General features: G+C 38.2%; 1 protein-coding gene across 6 annotated transcripts in view; it reads left to right on the top strand.

Moving 5' to 3' along the window:
* Positions 1 to 17,836, top strand: part of lyst (lysosomal trafficking regulator) — a 344,523-nt gene that overhangs the window by 153,693 nt on the left and 172,994 nt on the right. For all 6 annotated transcript variants that reach the window (XM_069885166.1, XM_069885165.1, XM_069885164.1 and 3 more), the window contains exon 8: positions 862 to 1,018. In XM_069885166.1, coding sequence (XP_069741267.1) covers positions 862 to 1,018 — 157 coding nt within the window. The remainder of the gene's footprint in view (positions 1 to 861; positions 1,019 to 17,836) is intronic.

Genomic DNA, 17,836 nt, shown 5'->3' with positions numbered 1-17,836 from the left:
CTGTGTCTTTCCTCTCTGTTTCACACCCTCCCTCTCTGAGAGCAAAACTCTTCTCTGCCTGCAAAGATCACATATTCCCAGGCAAGCTGTATGTTTTTACTTTGTTGCTTTCTTCAAAGCATTCTGCAAAAGTCCTGCAAAAATTCTGTTTTAAAATGTGTGTGCAAGCTGCCCTAGCAATTCCTCCCAAACCACCTCTAAATACTCTGTCACAATATAAAAATATTTTATGATTTCAGGCCCTGGCACCCCTTAAATGTGTGTGGCCCCCAGGATGGGCTGTATTGCCCCTGCTGAGAATGGCTGCTCTAGAGCACAGGTGGCTGAAGGGTGACTTTTCAAAGGTTTATAAAATCATGAGAGGCATGGATAAAGTGATTGGGTCTTTTTCTCAGGGCTCTAAAACTAGAGGGCATAGGTTTAAGGGTTGAGGGGAAATATTTAAGAGGGACCTAATGGGCAACTTTTTACACTGAGGATAGTTTGTATCTGGAGCAAGCTGTCAGGTACAATGGCAATATTCAAAAGGCATTTGGGTAGATATATGGATAAGAAAGGGTTAAAAGGATATGGACCAAATTTGAGGAAATGGAGTGTAGCCCAGAATGCCAACCTGGTCAGCGTGAACAAGTTAGGCTAAAGGGCCTGTTCTGTGCCGTACAATATGACTGACTCTTGTATATTACAACCTCTCCAGCTTTTGAATCTTGGGTGTGTGCTTTGGATGATCCAATTAAAACCCAACTTGACTTGCTGAATGTAATGGCATTTCCTGATTTTAAATAAAAGATGGTTATTTTAGGATTATTAACTCAAAATTAGTTGCTATCTTTTGTTTAAAAAGTTTTAATTATTCCACAGCGACAAAAAATGATGAATGAACCTGGTCAACCAATGGATGATTTATCGGAGGAGGCAGAAGAATCACAGTATTACAGCGTCAGGAATTTTGCAGAAGAGGAAGGCTATGAGGCTGATAGAGAAAGTAACCCAGAAGATGATACAACCAAGGAGGAAGGTAAACGTGTTCAGTTTCTACAAATTTCACTTTGGTAAACAGTGTAAATGAGTAATCACTTTGTTTAACCATATATTTGTAAACAGCTATGTGCCATGGAAATTATTCAACCTTGACACAAATTAAGTAGGTTATTATTTGAGAAGTTGCAAAAAAATTTGTCACATTTTCCAAACTTTATGAGATTATCAGAAATGTTATCTATCAAATGCATATTTTTCATAGTAAATTGTTGAATTCTGGAGCTTGTGTAATTAATTTTGTCCTGATTAAAAGTGTATTTGGTTGGACAACTGTGGAAACAGAAAATGCGGGAAAAATTCAACAGGTCAGACTGTATTTGTGGTAAGAACAGTACACAAAAATGCTGGAGAATCTCAGCTGGTCATGCAGCATCAATGGACAAGCAGAAGGCAATTGATGTTTCGGGCCTAAACCTTCTTCAGGTCAAAGAAGCAGTTAACATTTCAGGATATAAGAACTATTGAAATGCTGCCTGACCTAGATTTTTCAGCCTTGTCTGGTTTTATTTCAAGCACAACACCTTTACAGCACCAGTGATCAGGACCAGACGTTCTACCCGTGCCTGCGTGGGTTTTCTCCGGGGGCTCCAGTTTCCGCCCACCATTCAAAACATACTGGGGTTTTTGGTTAATGGGGTGTAAATTGGACAGCATGGACTCATAGGCCGAAATGGCCTTTTACTGCACTGTAAGTCTAATTTTTTTTTTAAGTCTGCTTTTTAAAAAAATCAGTCCGCTGAAATAATAGCTTTGGATAATATTGCTGTAGATATCCATCAAGAATGTATTTAATTGGAACAGTAGAACCATGGAACACTGCAGCACAGAAACGGCCCCTTTGGCCCATCTAGTTTGTGCCGAACTATTTTTACGCCTAGTTCCTGCGACCTGCATCCAGACCATAGCCATCCATGTACTTATCCAAACTTCTCTTAAGTGTAGAAATCGAATAAGGAATTTAAAGATTTATTGATACCATTGTTAATGGGGGTAGTGAGCCAGACAGTGGAGATGTGGACTCTCCTAGTGTCTTTTTCAACAGCCATTGTTTTGGTGATACCTAAAAAAAACAGGGACCCAACTATGCCATCCATGCACAGACCCATATCACTATTAAATACAGACGACAAAATAACAGCCAAGGCACTTGCCAACAGGTTGGGTCGATATCTCCCTAACCTGATAGATCTGGATCAAGTGGGCTTCATTAGGAAAAGACACTCTGCCAATAACTTAAATAGACTACTCAATGTTATACATTTGGCACAAAGCAAGATCCAAGCATAATAGTCTCACTGGATGCAGAAAAGGCCTTTGATTGGCTAGAATAGCCTTTCCTCTTTAAAGTTCTGGAACAATTTGGAATGGGACACACGTTTGTAATTGGATAAAAACATTGTATGATAAACCATGGGTAAAAGTCAGTTCAAATGGACAAGCATCACCAATATTTCTCCTTAATAGATCCAGTAGTCAAGGATGTCCTCTGTCTCCATGGCTGTTTGTCCGAGCAATTGAACCATTGGAGGAAGCTATTAGGAAAGATTTAAAGTGGGTCCATGTAAACACAAAATAAATTTAATGGCAGATGATGTGTTGTTGTACTTGATAGACCCAGCTGGGTCCTTGCCAAAGTTGCTCACCACACTGGAGGACTATGGTACAATATTGGGCTACAAAGGCAATATAGAGAAAAGTAATATAATGCCACTGAATAAATTTGACCATGAAGAACACCCCAAAAAAAAACAGCAATTTCAGTTGGCAGACAGGAGCTATCAAGTACCGAGGAATCAAGATTGATAATAATGTGGAAAATCTATATAACTTTTTCACACTATAAACCATATTGATCAAGATACATACATTTTCCTTCTTAAATATATATCTTTATATTTAAATCTTGTTCCCATTTTTGTTTAGTTTTACCATTTGTTTCCTCATTCTCCTTTTCTTGTAGTTTAATATACATGTTTGTTACAAATTTTTTGATTATCATTGTGTCTGTAATCACATATTCAAAATTACTTCCTTCTGGTAACCTCAGACTGTTTCCCAATTTGTCCTTCAAGTAGGATTTCAGTTGGTAGTATGCCAACATTGTATCGTGAGTTATATTATATTTATCCTTCATTTGTTCAAAGGATAATAATTTATTTCCCTTTTTTCTCCCATTCTTTAAAGGAAAGGTTATCTTTTGTAAAAGGGATGAGCTGATTTTGTGTCAGTATTAGTTTTGGTTGGTAATTTGTTTTATTCCTTTCTACATGAATCTTCTTCCAAATGTTGAGCAGATGATCCAATACTGGAGAATTCCTACGCTGTACCAATTTTTCATCCCATTTATATAATATATGTTCAGGTATCTTCTCCCCTATTTTATCTAGTTCTAATCTAGTCCAATCTGGCTTTTCCCTTGTTTGATAAAAATCTGATAGGTATCTTAATTGTGCGGCTCTATAATTTTAAAGTTTGGTAGTTGTAAGCCTCCTTGTTTATACCATTCTGTTAATTTATCTAGTGCTATCCTTGGTTTCCCCCCTTTCCATAAAAATTTCCTTATTATTTTCTTTAACTCCTTGAAGAATTTCTCTGTTAAGCGTATTGGTAATGTCTGAAATAGGTATTGTATCCTTCGGAAAATGTTCATTTTAATACAGTTTATCCTTCCTATCAGTGTTAGTGGTAAGACTTTCCAATGCTCTAAGTCGTCTTGTAAATTTTTTCATTAGTGGATAATAATTGAGTTTATATAGATGGCCGAGGTTTTATTTATTTGTATACCTAGGTATCGCATTGCTTGCGTTTGCCATCTGAATGGTGATTCTTTCTTAAATGTTGAGAAATCCGCATTATTCATTGGCATTGCCTCACTTTTATTTGCGTTAATCTTGTACCCCGACACTTCTCCATATTCCTTCAATTTCCTATGTAATTCTTTTATTGATATTTCTGGTTCTGCTAAGTATATTATAACGTCATCTGCAAATAGACTGATTTTATATTCCTTGTCTTTTATTTTTATCCCTTTTATTTTATTTTCTGTTCTTATCAGTTCTGCTAGTGGTTCTATGGCTAATGTGAACAATAAGGGAGATAGTGGGCATCCCTGCCTTGTTGATCTGCTTAAGTTAAATTGTTTTGATATATATCCATTTACTGTCACTTTCGCCAATGGCCCCTTATATAATGCTTTAATCCAATCAATATATTTCTCTGGTAAGCTGAATTTTTGTAGTACTTTGAATAAATAATTCCATTCTACTCTGTCAAAGGCCTTCTCTGCGTCTAAAGCAACTGCTACTGTTGGAGTTTTATTTCCTTGTACTACATGAATTAAGTTAATAAATTTACAGATATTGTCTGTTGTTCGTCTTTTTTTAATAAATCCAGTTTGGTCTAGATTTACTATTTTTGGTACATAGTCGGCTAATCTGTTTGCTAATAGTTTAGCTATTATCTTATAATCTGTGTTAAGTAAAGATATCGGTCTATATGACGCTGTTGCGAGTGGATCTTTCCCTGTCTTTGGTATTACTGTAATTATTGCTGTTTTGCATGAATCTGGTAAGCTTTGTGTTTTATCAATCTGGTTGATTACCTCCAGAAGGGGAGGAATTAATAAATCTTTAAATGTTTTATAGAATTCTATTGGGAATCCATCCTCTCCTGGTGTTTTATTGTTCGGTAGTTTTTTTATTATCTCCTGTATTTCTTCTATTTCAAATGGTTTTGTTAATTTATTTTGTTCCTCTGTTTGTAATTTCGGTAGTTCAATTTTAGTTAAAAATTCATCTATTTTGTCTTCTTTCCCTTCGTTTTCAGTTTGATATAATTGTTCGTAGAATTCTCTGAAATTTTTATTAATCTCAGTTGGATTATATGTGATTTGCTTGTCTTTTTTCCTTAATGCTAATACCATTCTCTTAGTTTGTTCTGTCTTAAGCTGCCACGCTAGAATTTTGTGCGTTTTTTCTCCTAGTTCATAATATTTCTGTTTTGTCTTCATTATGTTCTTCTCCACCTAATATGTTTGTAGTGTTTCATATTTTATTTTTTTATCTGCCAATTCTCTTCTTTTAGTTGTGTTTTCCTTCATTGCTAATTCTTTTTCTATATTTGCTATTTCCCTTTCTAACTGTTCTGTTTCCTGATTGTAGTCCGTCTTCATCTTAGTTACATAACTTATTATTTACCCTCTGATGAATGCTTTCATTGCATTCCATAGTATAAACTTATCTTTCACTGATTCTGTATTTATTTCAAAGTACATTTTAATTTGTCGTTCAATGAATTCTCTAAAATCCTGTCTTTTAAGTAGCATGGAGTTTAATCTCCATCTATACATTCTTGGTGGGATGTCCTCTAACTCTATTGTCAATAACAGGGATGAGTAGTCCGATAATAGTCTAGCTTTATATTCCGTTTTCCTAACTCTCTCTTGCATGCGAGCTGATAACAAGAATAGGTCTATTCTTGAGTATGTTTTATGTTTTCCCGAATAATATGAATATTCCTTTTCCTTTGGGTGTTGTTTCATCCATATATCCAAAAGTTGCATTTCTTGCATCGATTTAATTATAAATTTGGTTACTTTGTTCTTTCTGTTAATTTTTTTTCCCAGTTTTATCCATGTTTGAATCCAAATTAAGGTTGAAATCCCCTCCTATTAGTATGTTCCCTTGGGTGTCTGCTATCTTCAAAAAGATATCTTGCATAAATTTTTGATCTTCTTCATTAGGTGAATATACATTGAGTAAATTCCAAAACTCTGAATATATCTGACATTTTATCATTACTTATCTCCCTGCTGGATCTGTTATTTCCTCTTCTATTTTGATTGGTACATTTTTACTGATTAATATAGCTATCCCTCTAGCTTTTAAATTATATGATGCTGCTATTACATGTCCTATCCAATCTCTCTTTAATTTCTTGTGTTCCACTTCAGTTAAGTGTGTTTCTTGTACGAATGCTATATCAATTTTTTTCTTTTTTCAGTAAATTTAACAGTTTCTTCCTTTTGATTTGGTTATGTATTCCATTAATATTTAAAGTCATATAGTTCAACATAGCCATTTCATACTTTGTTTATCTTTCCATTCCGTTTCCTCATCATCACCTTTCCTTCTTATCCATTTCTGCTTTTTTTTTTGAACACATTATAAGACAACATTTCTAAAACATAAAATATTTCCATTATTCTCCTATCTAAAATTCTTTTAACCCCACTATCCCCTCCCCTTCCTGAGTTGCCCTTTGTTCCTTGTCGGGCAACCACATCTCCCCTCTCCATTTGGATTTGCGAATTCACTCGCAAACGTCAACTGATTTTGCAGTGAACGTAATTCTTCCCCACCCAACCCCCCCCCCCGAAAAGATTTTAATCTTCATATATAACAAAGGTCACTCTCTAATTCCCCCCATACTTCCTTTCTTCCCTTTCTTTCCCTTCTTAGTTCTTACCTATACTCTATTATATATATATATCTTTTCTTTCTTTGGCTTGGCTTCGCGGACGAAGATTTATGGAGGGGGTAAAAAGTCCACGTCAGCTGCAGGCTCGTTTGTGGCTGACAAGTCCGATGCGGGACAGGCAGACACGATTGCAGCGGTTGCAGGGGAAAATTGGTGGGTTGGGGTTGGGTGTTGGGTTTTTCCTCCTTTGCCTTTTGTCAGTGAGGTAGGCTCTGCGGTCTTCTTCAAAGGAGGTTGCTGCCCGCCAAACTGTGAGGCGCCAAGATGCACGGTTTGAGGCGATATCAGCCCACTGGCGGTGGTCAATGTGGCAGGCACCAAGAGATTTCTTTAGGCAGTCCTTGTACCTTTTCTTTGGTGCACCTCTGTCACGGTGGCCAGTGGAGAGCTCGCCATATAACACGATCTTGGGAAGGCGATGGTCCTTCATTCTGGAGACGTGACCCACCCAGCGCAGCTGGATCTTCAGCAGCGTGGACTCGATGCTGTCGACCTCTGCCATCTCGAGTACTTCGACGTTAGGGATGTAAGCGCTCCAATGGATGTTGAGGATGGAGCGGAGACAACGCTGGTGGAAGCGTTCTAGGAGCCGTAGGTGGTGCCGGTAGAGGACCCATGATTCGGAGCCGAACAGGAGTGTGGGTATGACAACGGCTCTGTATACGCTTATCTTTGTGAGGTTTTTCAGTTGGTTGTTTTTCCAGACTCTTTTGTGTAGTCTTCCAAAGGCGCTATTTGCCTTGGCGAGTCTGTTGTCTATCTCATTGTCGATCCTTGCATCTGATGAAATGGTGCAGCCGAGATAGGTAAACTGGTTGACCGTTTTGAGTTTTGTGTGCCCGATGGAGATGTGGGGGGGCTGGTAATCATGGTGGGGAGCTGGCTGATGGAGGACCTCAGTTTTCTTCAGGCTGACTTCCAGGCCAAACATTTTGGCAGTTTCCGCAAAGCAGGACGTCAAGCGCTGAAGAGCTGGCTCTGAATGGGCAACTAAAGCGGCATCGTCTGCAAAGAGTAGTTCACGCACAAGTTTCTCTTGTGTCTTGGTGTGAGCTTGCAGGCGCCTCAGATTGAAGAGACTGCCATCCGTGCGGTACCGGATGTAAACAGCGTCTTCATTGTTGGGGTCTTTCATGGCTTGGTTCAGCATCATGCTGAAGAAGATTGAAAAGAGGGTTGGTGCCTGAACACAGCCTTGCTTCACGCCATTGTTAATGGAGAAGGGTTCAGAGAGCTCATTGCTGTATCTGACCCGACCTTGTTGGTTTTCGTGCAGTTGGATAATCATGTTGAGGAACTTTGGGGGACATCCGATGCGCTCTAGTATTTGCCAAAGCCCTTTCCTGCTCACGGTGTCGAAGGCTTTGGTGAGGTCAACAAAGGTGATGTAGAGTCCTTTGTTTTGTTCTCTGCATTTTTCTTGGAGCTGTCTGAGGGCAAAGACCATGTCAGTAGTTCCTCTGTTTGCGCGAAAGCCGCACTGTGATTCTGGGAGAATATTCTCGGTGACACTAGGTATTATTCTATTTAGTAGAATCCTAGCGAAGATTTTGCCTGCAATGGAGAGCAACGTGATTCCCCTGTAGTTTGAGCAGTCTGATTTCTCGCCTTTGTTTTTGTACAGGGTGATGATGGTGGCATCACGAAGATCCTGAGGCAGTTTACCTTGGTCCCAACAAAGCTTGAAAAACTCATGCAGTTTGGCATGCAGAGTTTTGCCGCCAGCCTTCCAGACTTCTGGGGGGATTCCATCCATACCTGCTGCTTTGCCACTTTTCAGTTGTTCGATTGCCTTATATGTCTCATCCAGGGTGGGAACCTCATCCAGCTCTAGCCTTAGGGGCTGTTGAGGGAGCTGGAGCAGGGCAGAATCTTGGACTGAGCGGTTGGCACTGAAAAGAGATTGGAAGTGTTCTGACCATCGGTTGAGGATGGAGATCTTGTCGCTGAGGAGGACTTTGCCGTCTGAGCTGCGCAGCGGGCTTTGGGCTTGGGGTGAGGGGCCGTACACAGCCTTTAGAGCCTCATAGAAACCCCTGAAGTCGCCAATGTCCGCGCTGAGCTGGGTTCGTTTGGCGAGGCTAGTCCACCACTCATTTTGGATCTCCCGGAGTTTGCGCTGAAGATGGCTGCATGCGCGACGGAAGGCTTGTTTTTTCTCTGGACAGGACGGCTTTGTAAGGTGAGCCTGGTGGGCAGCTCGCTTCTTTGCCAGCAGCTCCTGGATTTCCTGGCTGTTTTCGTCAAACCAGTCCTTGTTTTTCCTGGAGGAGAAGCCCAGTACCTCTTCAGTGGATTGCAGTATGGTAGTCTTCAACTGATCCCAGAGGATATATATATATACCTACATACACACATACATATAGTTTGTGGTCATTTTTGTTCTCGATACATGTCTATCTCTGTCTGTTTTGTAGTTGTTCTGCAAATTTTCGTGCTTCCTCCGGATCTAAGAATAGTCTGTTTTGCTGCCCTGGAATAACTATTTTAAGTACCGCTGGGTACTTTAGCATAAATTTATATCCTTTTTTCCATAGGATCGTTTTTGCTGTATTAAACTCCTTCCTCTTCTTCAGGAGTTCAAAACTTATATCTGGATAGGAAAAATTTTTTTGACCTTTGTATTCCAGTGGTTTTTTGTCTTCTCATTTTCCTCATTGCTTTCTCCAATATATTTTCTCTTGTTGTATATCTTAGGAATTTTACTAGAATGGATCTTGGTTTTTGTTGTGGTTGTGGTTTAGGGGCTAATGTTCTGTGTGCCCTTTCTATTTCCATTTCTTCCTGTAATTCTGGTCTTCCTAGGACCCTGGGGATCCATTCTTTTATAAATTCTCTCATATTCTTGCCTTCTTCATCTTCCTTAAGGCCCACTATCTTTATATTGTTTCTTCTATTATAATTTTCCATTACATCTATCTTCTGAGCTAACAGCTCTTGTGTCTCTTTAACTTTTTTATCAGATTCTTCTAATTTCTTTTTTAAGTCATCTCCTTCCATTTCTATGGCTGTTTCTCGTTCTTCCACCTGTCCACTCTTTTTCCTATATCTGACATGATCATCTCTAATCTATTCATTTTTTCTTCTGTACTTTTTATTCTTCTTTTTATTTCACTGAATTCTTGTGTTTGCCATTCTTTTACTGATTCCATATATTCTTTAAAAAAAAATATCCATGTACTTGCCCTTCCCTTCATCTTCCATTTCTCTGTGTTCTTTCTCTTCTTCTTCTGAGTCCACTCCAGGATCTGTGTCCTTTACCTCTGTCTCTTCTGGTTTTCTTGTTGGTTTGTTTGTTTTATTTTGTTGGGTATTTTTGGTCTTCTTATTTTTACTAGAAGTGTCTTGATGCTGGTTTTCTTCCTCTGGGTTGGTCATCTGTTGTTTCTTTGATTTCTTTTTACTCTCTTCTTTCTTGTTTTTGTTATTTTCTATGTTTTCCTCTTGCTGCTTTGTTGTGGTTGTCAATTTCAGCTGTGGAGATCGACTCCTCAGCTGGCCCCCCCTCCCGTCAGTGTTATTTTTGTCTTGCGCGGTTGCGCACTTTTATTTGGCTCCGTGAGCCATTTTTGTAGTCCCGAGTTCGGGGCTTCGACTGACCTTAGGGAGCGGGCTTCTCTCTCCACGGCGGGTCTCCTCGTACAGGTAAGACCTTCACCTTCTTCCGACGTCTTTTCTTCTTCTCTTATTCCCGTTGCTTTTGGCTTTTCTTTCTTCGCTGCCATTTTCTCCACACCTTTACTTTCACTTTATTTTGGTTTTTGTGTTTGTGCCTTTGTTTTTTCACTGTCTTTTTTTTAAATTTTTCCGGAGAGGGCTGGAGTCACGTGACTCCTCCAAAATCTATATAACTTGATGAGGTGGAGGGACCTGCCCATCACTTTAATGGGAAAGGTCAACTGCATAAAGATGAAGGTGACACCAGGACTTCAATACCTCTTCCAATCCTTGCCAATTCCACTCCCACAATCCTTTTTTAAAACGCTGAATGGCAGCATAAGGAAATTTATTTGGAATGGGAAAGTACCTCTCATTGTTTCTGCTTCTTCTTTCCCTTTTTTTTCCTAACTTTCTTTCTTCCTGTCATTTCTACCTTTCCCTTTCAGTTGGAGGGGTGGGGTGGGGCATCATATATAAGTAAACTACTGGATGACATTGACATGATCTGTTACAATCAATGATGTGCTTTCCTGTTTAACAATGAAAAATCAAAATGAAATTTTTTTTTTAAAGTAGAAATCGAACCCACATCCACCACTTCCTTGTTCCCCACTCTCACCACCCTCTGAGCAAACAAGTTTCCCTCAAACATTTAACCTTTCATTTTTAACGTGTCCTTTAGTTGTTGTCTCACCCAACTTCAGTAGAAAAAGCATGCTTTGCAATTAATCTATTTCTACCCCTGGTAATTTCGGATACCTCCATCCAATCTCCATTCATTCTGGGAATGCAATTCTAAACTATTCAACCTTTCCCCATACCTCAGTTCTTCAAGTTCCAGCAACATCCTGGCAATTTTTTCACACTTTTAATTTTATTAATATCTTTCTTGTGGTAGGGCACCCAAATTGCACATATCGCTCCAAATTTGGCTTCACCAATATCTTGTACAACTTTACCATAACATCCCTCTTCTGTACTCAATAGATTTGATTAATGAAGGCCAGTATGCCAAAAGCTCTCTTTGTGATCCAATTTCAAGGATTATGTAACTATATTCCCAGATCCTCTATCGCACTCTACAGTTCCCCTACTGTTTATCGTGCAAATCCTCCCCTGTTTTTCCTTCCACGGTGCAACATCTCACAATTGCCCACATTAATTTCCATCTGCCATTTTGCAGCCCAATTTCTAGCTGGTCCACATACCACTGAAACCTCTCATAGCCCATCTCTGTTCATTGCTCCTCTGATCTTTGTGTCATCTGCAAATTTGCTGATCCAATTTACCACATTGTCATCCCTCCCACCCAACCTCACATCCAAAAAAAGAAGAGAAAAATTATACAAATTGAAAAATAAAAATATGTATAAAAAAGATAGAAAAAGTAACAAAGAATCTTGGATTGCAGAGAGAGATGTCATGCAGTGCAACTCTAACGTAAACATAGAGGAGGGTTCTGCAGGGCCAGAGGGGTAAAAAGGATATCACTACAAATTTAATCCCATTACCTGAGTATACAGGCGCCAAGTTTGTAAAAATATAGAATATTTGTTTCTTAGATTATAAGTAATTTTTTCCAAAGGGATACGACTTTGAATTTCAGCATGCCACCTTGGCAATGTTAAAGGTATATCCGATTTCTAAGTGATTGCAATACATTTTCTTGCAACTGCTAATACTAATTTAACAAATTTTAAATGATAATTTCAATTTAAGATTTGTTCCTTCAATATTTCCTAATAAAAACAGATCAGGATTTAACGAAAAAACAGCTCCTGTAACTTGTAAAAAATTACTTCTTGACACCCAAAAGGGTCTCTCATTTGGACACAACTATGTTGAATATATGATAGATCCTAGATCTGATCAATCTGATTTCAATCTATTCAACTTCATTGGTGTAAGATATAATTGGTAAAACATTGTACTGAACTAATCTGTACCTTACATTAATGCACTTATTTTTGAAATATCCTCTTTAGATTCAAGCACCTTAGGGGAAAAACTTTAAGAAATGATAAGTCAGGGATGAAAAAGTATTGATCCTGTGTTTAAGACAAGTTTTGGAAGATTGATTTTGATAATTTTTTTCTTCAATATTCCTAATCTTAAAGAAAAATAGCTGTTGACGGAAGGTGTTAATAAGGGTGATGATGAACAGAAGCTGGAAATATCTCTTGTGAAGAATGCAAGAGAAGTTCTGTTAGGTTTCTGAGAAGAGGTCAGGGACTGTTATCCTAAACGAGGGAGAGAATGGAAAGAAAGGGTATTAAAAGGAAAAAGTACAACACTCAAAGGTGCTAGAGATTGGTCCTACTTTGAACTCCTCCTGCCTTGATGAAGGTCTCAAGCTTTTTCCATGTTTATTTTGTTACGGAGTCCAGAGGACCCCAAAAACTAGCAGCAATAGATGTGCACCACAACACGGGGTTACTTAAACAAAAGTTGTTTTTAATTATATTTGAACAAGAAAACAGAATTAAACTTTAACTTATTACTTAACCTACCTCACTACTTAATTCCCCCCTTTAATACTAAGCACAGGTGTGTGTAATGTATATTTAAGATTAGAAAAGTTCTTTGGATCACAGTTCAATCTCACTGGTTGCAGGCAATTCTTGTACTGTGCACAGAAGTTAGCATTAACAAAGTTCACCAGTCTTTGGTGCTTAACAGACAAATGGTTACCACTCAGGAAGGTTCTTGCTGGTTTTCAGAGAGAGATTCCTTTTTCCAGGACATCCACAACTGATTCCTTCTCATTCAGTCTTGCTGATGAAACTTGCCCCCTTCAGGGTTCTCCAGATGATCCTCTTTCTTTCAGGTCACCTTTCACACCTCCAGTCTTCTCCTTTGACCAGGCAGCCTTCCAAATTTTGCCAGCTTGTCCCTCTGGAACTGATTTCTATGTCTCTCCTCTGTGTTTCACACCCTCCATCTCTTAGAGCAAAACTCTTCTCTGCTGCTCACAAAGATCACATGTTCTCCCAGGCAAGCTGCTGTTAATACTTTATTGCCTCCTGCAAAAGTCCTGCAAATATTCTGTGTTTTAAAATGTGTGTGTGCAAGCTGCTCTAACAATTCCCCCCAAACCACCTCTAAGTACTCGGTCACAACTTCCCTTTGCTTCCTGCAAGACGTTGAATTTCTACAGCACTTTTGTGCATTGCACTATAATCACAGCATCTGTAAACTTTCCAGTTGTATTAAAAGAAAGAACTTGTTCAAAGGTATGAAGTGGACAATACATGTTAAAGTGTATTTCACCTTGTGAAGAACTTGGCAATGTGATTGCTGTTTTATTTTTCATCTTGTCAAAATCCACTAACCAAGGGGAAAAATGGAGTTTGTTGATGAATTCACTTTGATCACATGGCAGCAAACATTCTCTTTCTTTTCATATTGTGACCTTGGTTTTTCATCTCCACTTTAAAGGGAAAACCAAGCATCATTCCAACATCTTCAAAGGCAATGCAGCACTCCCTCATTTCTGTAGCAACATGTTAGGCTAATCTTTATTCAAATTTCTGGAAGGGCTGAACTTCACAACTACATGATTTAGAAATCATTAGTTATTGTAAGAGTGAAGGTAGAAATTAAAAGCAGCATTGAAATCAAACTTTCTAGGTTTGAAAGGAATAAAACAAATTATCAACTACCAAAATTAATATTGACACAAAATCAACTAATCCCTTTCACAATAGATAACCTTTCCTTTAGAAAATGGGAGAGAAAAGGGATCAAAAAAACAGAAAATTGTTTTTTGGGAAATAAATTTTATCTTTTGAACAAATGAAGGACAAATATGGTATAACTCATGGTACAATGTTTGCATACCACCAACTGAAAACCTACTTGAAGGACAAATTGGGAAGCAGGCTGAGGTTATCAGAAGGAATATGTGATTACAGGCACAATGATAATTAAAAGATTTATAACAAACATGTACATCAAACTGAAAGAGAACGAGGAAACAAGCTGTAAACCCAAACAAAAATGAGATCAAGATCTAAACATAAAAGATAAAGAATGAAACATGGGAAAAGCTATGCTCTGGAACTATGAGAAAAACAATAAACACGAGGTTACACATGATACAATATAATTGGTTACACAGGCTATACACCACGCCCCAAAAGTTAAATAAATGGGACCCAACGGTATCAGACAGATGTTTTTGCTGTAAGAAGGAAACGGGAACAACAGTACATGCAATTTGAGCATGTGAGAAAGTGGAAAAATTTTGGGAAGATCTAAACCAGGTATTAAATAAAATCACAAAAAGCAACATACCAAAAAATCCAGAGATCTTTCTTCTAAGTAATATAAGAAGTAAAGAACTTGGGCTCGATTTGGTTGGAGCACAAAAAAGATTTATTATGATAGCCTTAGCTGTAGCAAAAAAATGTATTATGTCAACCTGGAAATTATAAGATAGCCTGAGAATACAGCAATGGTGCATAGAAATGAATAAATGTATTCCATTGGAAAAAATAACATATAATTTAAGAAATAACATCACAGTATTCGAACAAATTTGGGAACCGTATATGGAACACAACAGAGAAGTCCTACCGCAGACCTCCACCACCTAAAATGACAGAAGGAGAAGAAGACGAAATGAACTGACCCAGTATGTAAAAGTAGAAGACACAAATTTCTTGTTTATTTTCATTGTGTGATGACATTGTTTAATGGGTTTAATGTATCATATATGTTGAACGTTGAGTAGGTGGGGATGGGGGTGAAGGAGGGAGGGAATGGAGGGAAAAGGGGAGAAAATGACACTGTGTATATTCAAGAGGGAAATATTTGTGTGTATTTTGGTCAGTATGGTTCATAGTGTGAAAAATAAAAACTTTTTAGGTTTCAGAAAGAACCAAAGTATAATCACAAGATCACAAGAAAAAGGAACAGAAGCAGGCTATTTGGCCCATCGAGTCTGCTCCATGAAATCTCCCTGAGCTAAACTATTCTTGCATCTAGTTCCAAATTTCAGCCTTGTACCCATATTCCTTGATACCCTGACAAATTAGATGCCTATCAATTTCCTCTTTAAATTCTAAAGATCCTGCCTAAACAGCTGCATGAGGCAACGAATTCCATATATCCACTACCCTTTGGCTAAAGAAATTTCTCCTCACCTCTTTTGCAAATCAAAAGTAGAAACCTGAGTGAACCTTGTGTATTGCATTAAATTACAGAGAATATTGTACTGATTTATCTCCCATTTGTTTTATAATAGGATATCATTGATATCCATGTAACTCATTAGAAATTAAATATCTGAAGAGTGTTCATGTTTAAAAAAAAAAATTAATGTTTTTTTCACTTTCTATATACAAAAAGAATAGGTTGATGTGGCCATAACCATTTTTTTATACCCACTGTTTATGTTAGGGAAATACATCTTAAATTAGATTAAAGGAATTGGCTCTCCTGAGAAAATAATGCAAACTTTAGCTGAAATAGAAAGTTATTTTTTATTTTAATAAGAAAAATAGTGGTTATAACCTGATATCAGAATGCTTCAAACTTCTGAATTATTTACCACAGCTAGAAAAGTGAGAACATGACCAATGCCACAAAACAGAAGGAAGAGGTGCAAAGCAGTTGAGAGCTGGTTTTTCATAACTGATCGCATGCTTAGTTTGGCCATTCGAGTTCCAGATTATTGGGACATATTGAAAATGCAGTGATAGAGGTTATTTTGCATGTAGACTAGTCAACGTCACATACATAGTATAGGTAAGACACCATACGTACAAAATTGCAGTTAGAGAGCGAGATCAGGTGACATATTGTAACATAATTTTGCTAATTCAGGAGATTTATATAGGCAGAAAGAAACTGTCCTTGAATCTGGTGGTGTGTGATCTTCTTTCTGATGGATGAGGGTGAGGCAAGTGTGACTGGGATGGGATGAATCTTTTAATATGTTGGCTGTTTTTCCAAGACTCTAGGAGTTATAAATTGAGTCAGTGGAGGGGATGGGAGTGCACATGATGGATGGAGCCATGTTCACAGTCCTCTCCAGTTTCTTGAGATACTGGGAACAGTTCCTGTTCCACAAGGTGATGTACCCAGACAGGATGCTTTAAATGGTGCATCTGTTGAAGTTGTCAGGGGATGCCAAATTTTTATCATGTTTCTGAGGAAGTGGAGGCACTGGTGAGCTTTCTGGGTCATTGCATTAAAGCTGCTGCACCAGAACAAGTCACTGGAGATGTTTCCTCAGAGCAACTTAAAGGTATTTCCTATCTCCATCTCGGCACTGTTGATGTGGCCCATTTCAAATTTTGTAATTTCTAATGTGTGATTAACATGTTATTTTGGGGACACATGATAGAGTAGTGGCTGGTCAGGTAAAACCAGCCCTCCATAGAGAAAGTTTTTTTTAAAGTGACAGAAAAGCAAAACTTTGAAATAAAACATTAAAAAGTTGTTAAATAAACAGTACAAGGAAAGTCTGAGGCTAGCTCCAAAGGAAGAAAAGCCTACAACGACGAGTAAGGAAGAAACAAAGAAGAAGGACGTAACGGAGTCTGCGGGCCAGGAGCTCTCCTGAGAGGGCGGCCCGAGCTGTGAAACGGTAAGCAGGCAGCTCGGGGGCGATATCTCGCAAGGTGGGCTCGAGCGATGGCTAACGAAGCCAGAAAAAGAAATGTCAGCACAATTGCGTAACTCCTTGCTCATACGAGGTTCGCATTCTAAAAAAGACACCAAGGAGAGCAGACATTAGTAGCAGAGATTGCTGCTAATGCAATGGGAGAAACTATGGACGAGGCGATGATAGAAACGGCCTCATTATTGAGTGAAGAGAAGGAACAAGAAAGAGAAGCCCTAGAGGAAGCTAAAGAACTCCAGAAAAAAACTCAAGGTAAAAAACAAATCCAGATGGTGGATAAAGAATACTTTGATGAACAAATAAAAACTTTAATGAAAACAATAATCTCTGAGTTTAAAGCTATTAGAAAGACTATGCAAGAAACGATGCAAAAATCTGGAGATAGTAATGACAGGAATGAAAAAAGTGAAGTGGAAGACAGAGGGATAGATGTGGAAATGAAGGTGAATGAATTAAGAGAAAAACTGAAAGATAGGGACAAACAAATTAAGAAGTCGCATGACTTATTGGCTCAGAAAATTTACATTCTAGAGAATTTTAGTAGACATAATAATATTAAAAACAGTGGACCTGAAAGAAGGTGAAGAAGCCACAGAAATAAAAGGATTTTTGAAACGATGGATCCTGCAGATTTTGGGAGTAGAAGAACTCCAAGAGGTGATAGAAATTGAAAGAACCCATAGGGCATTGGCACCGAAACCGCAACCGCAGTAGAAACTGTGTTCCATACTGGTAAAACTACTGTGATACACAAGGGAGAAAATATTGGAGCTGGCTGTTAGAAGAGTAGAAGAAAACAAGAGACCATAGGAAGGGGATAATCAGATTTCATATAATCCACAGGAGATCAATGATAATTTTAAGAAATTTTATAAGCAACTATGTCAAACCGAAATCCGAGGGAAGAGCACCGAAATAGACAAATTCTTGTCTAATACTGAGTTATCTCAATTACAATTGGAAGAACAAGATAAATTACTAAAACCCCTTTCAACCACAGAAATATAGGATACACTAATGACATTA

This window comes from Narcine bancroftii, chromosome 6 (genome assembly GCF_036971445.1).
Source record: "Narcine bancroftii isolate sNarBan1 chromosome 6, sNarBan1.hap1, whole genome shotgun sequence".
NCBI lineage: Eukaryota > Metazoa > Chordata > Chondrichthyes > Torpediniformes > Narcinidae > Narcine > Narcine bancroftii.
Note: the sequence above shows the minus strand (reverse complement) of the source record. Positions and strands in the feature narration are given on the sequence as shown.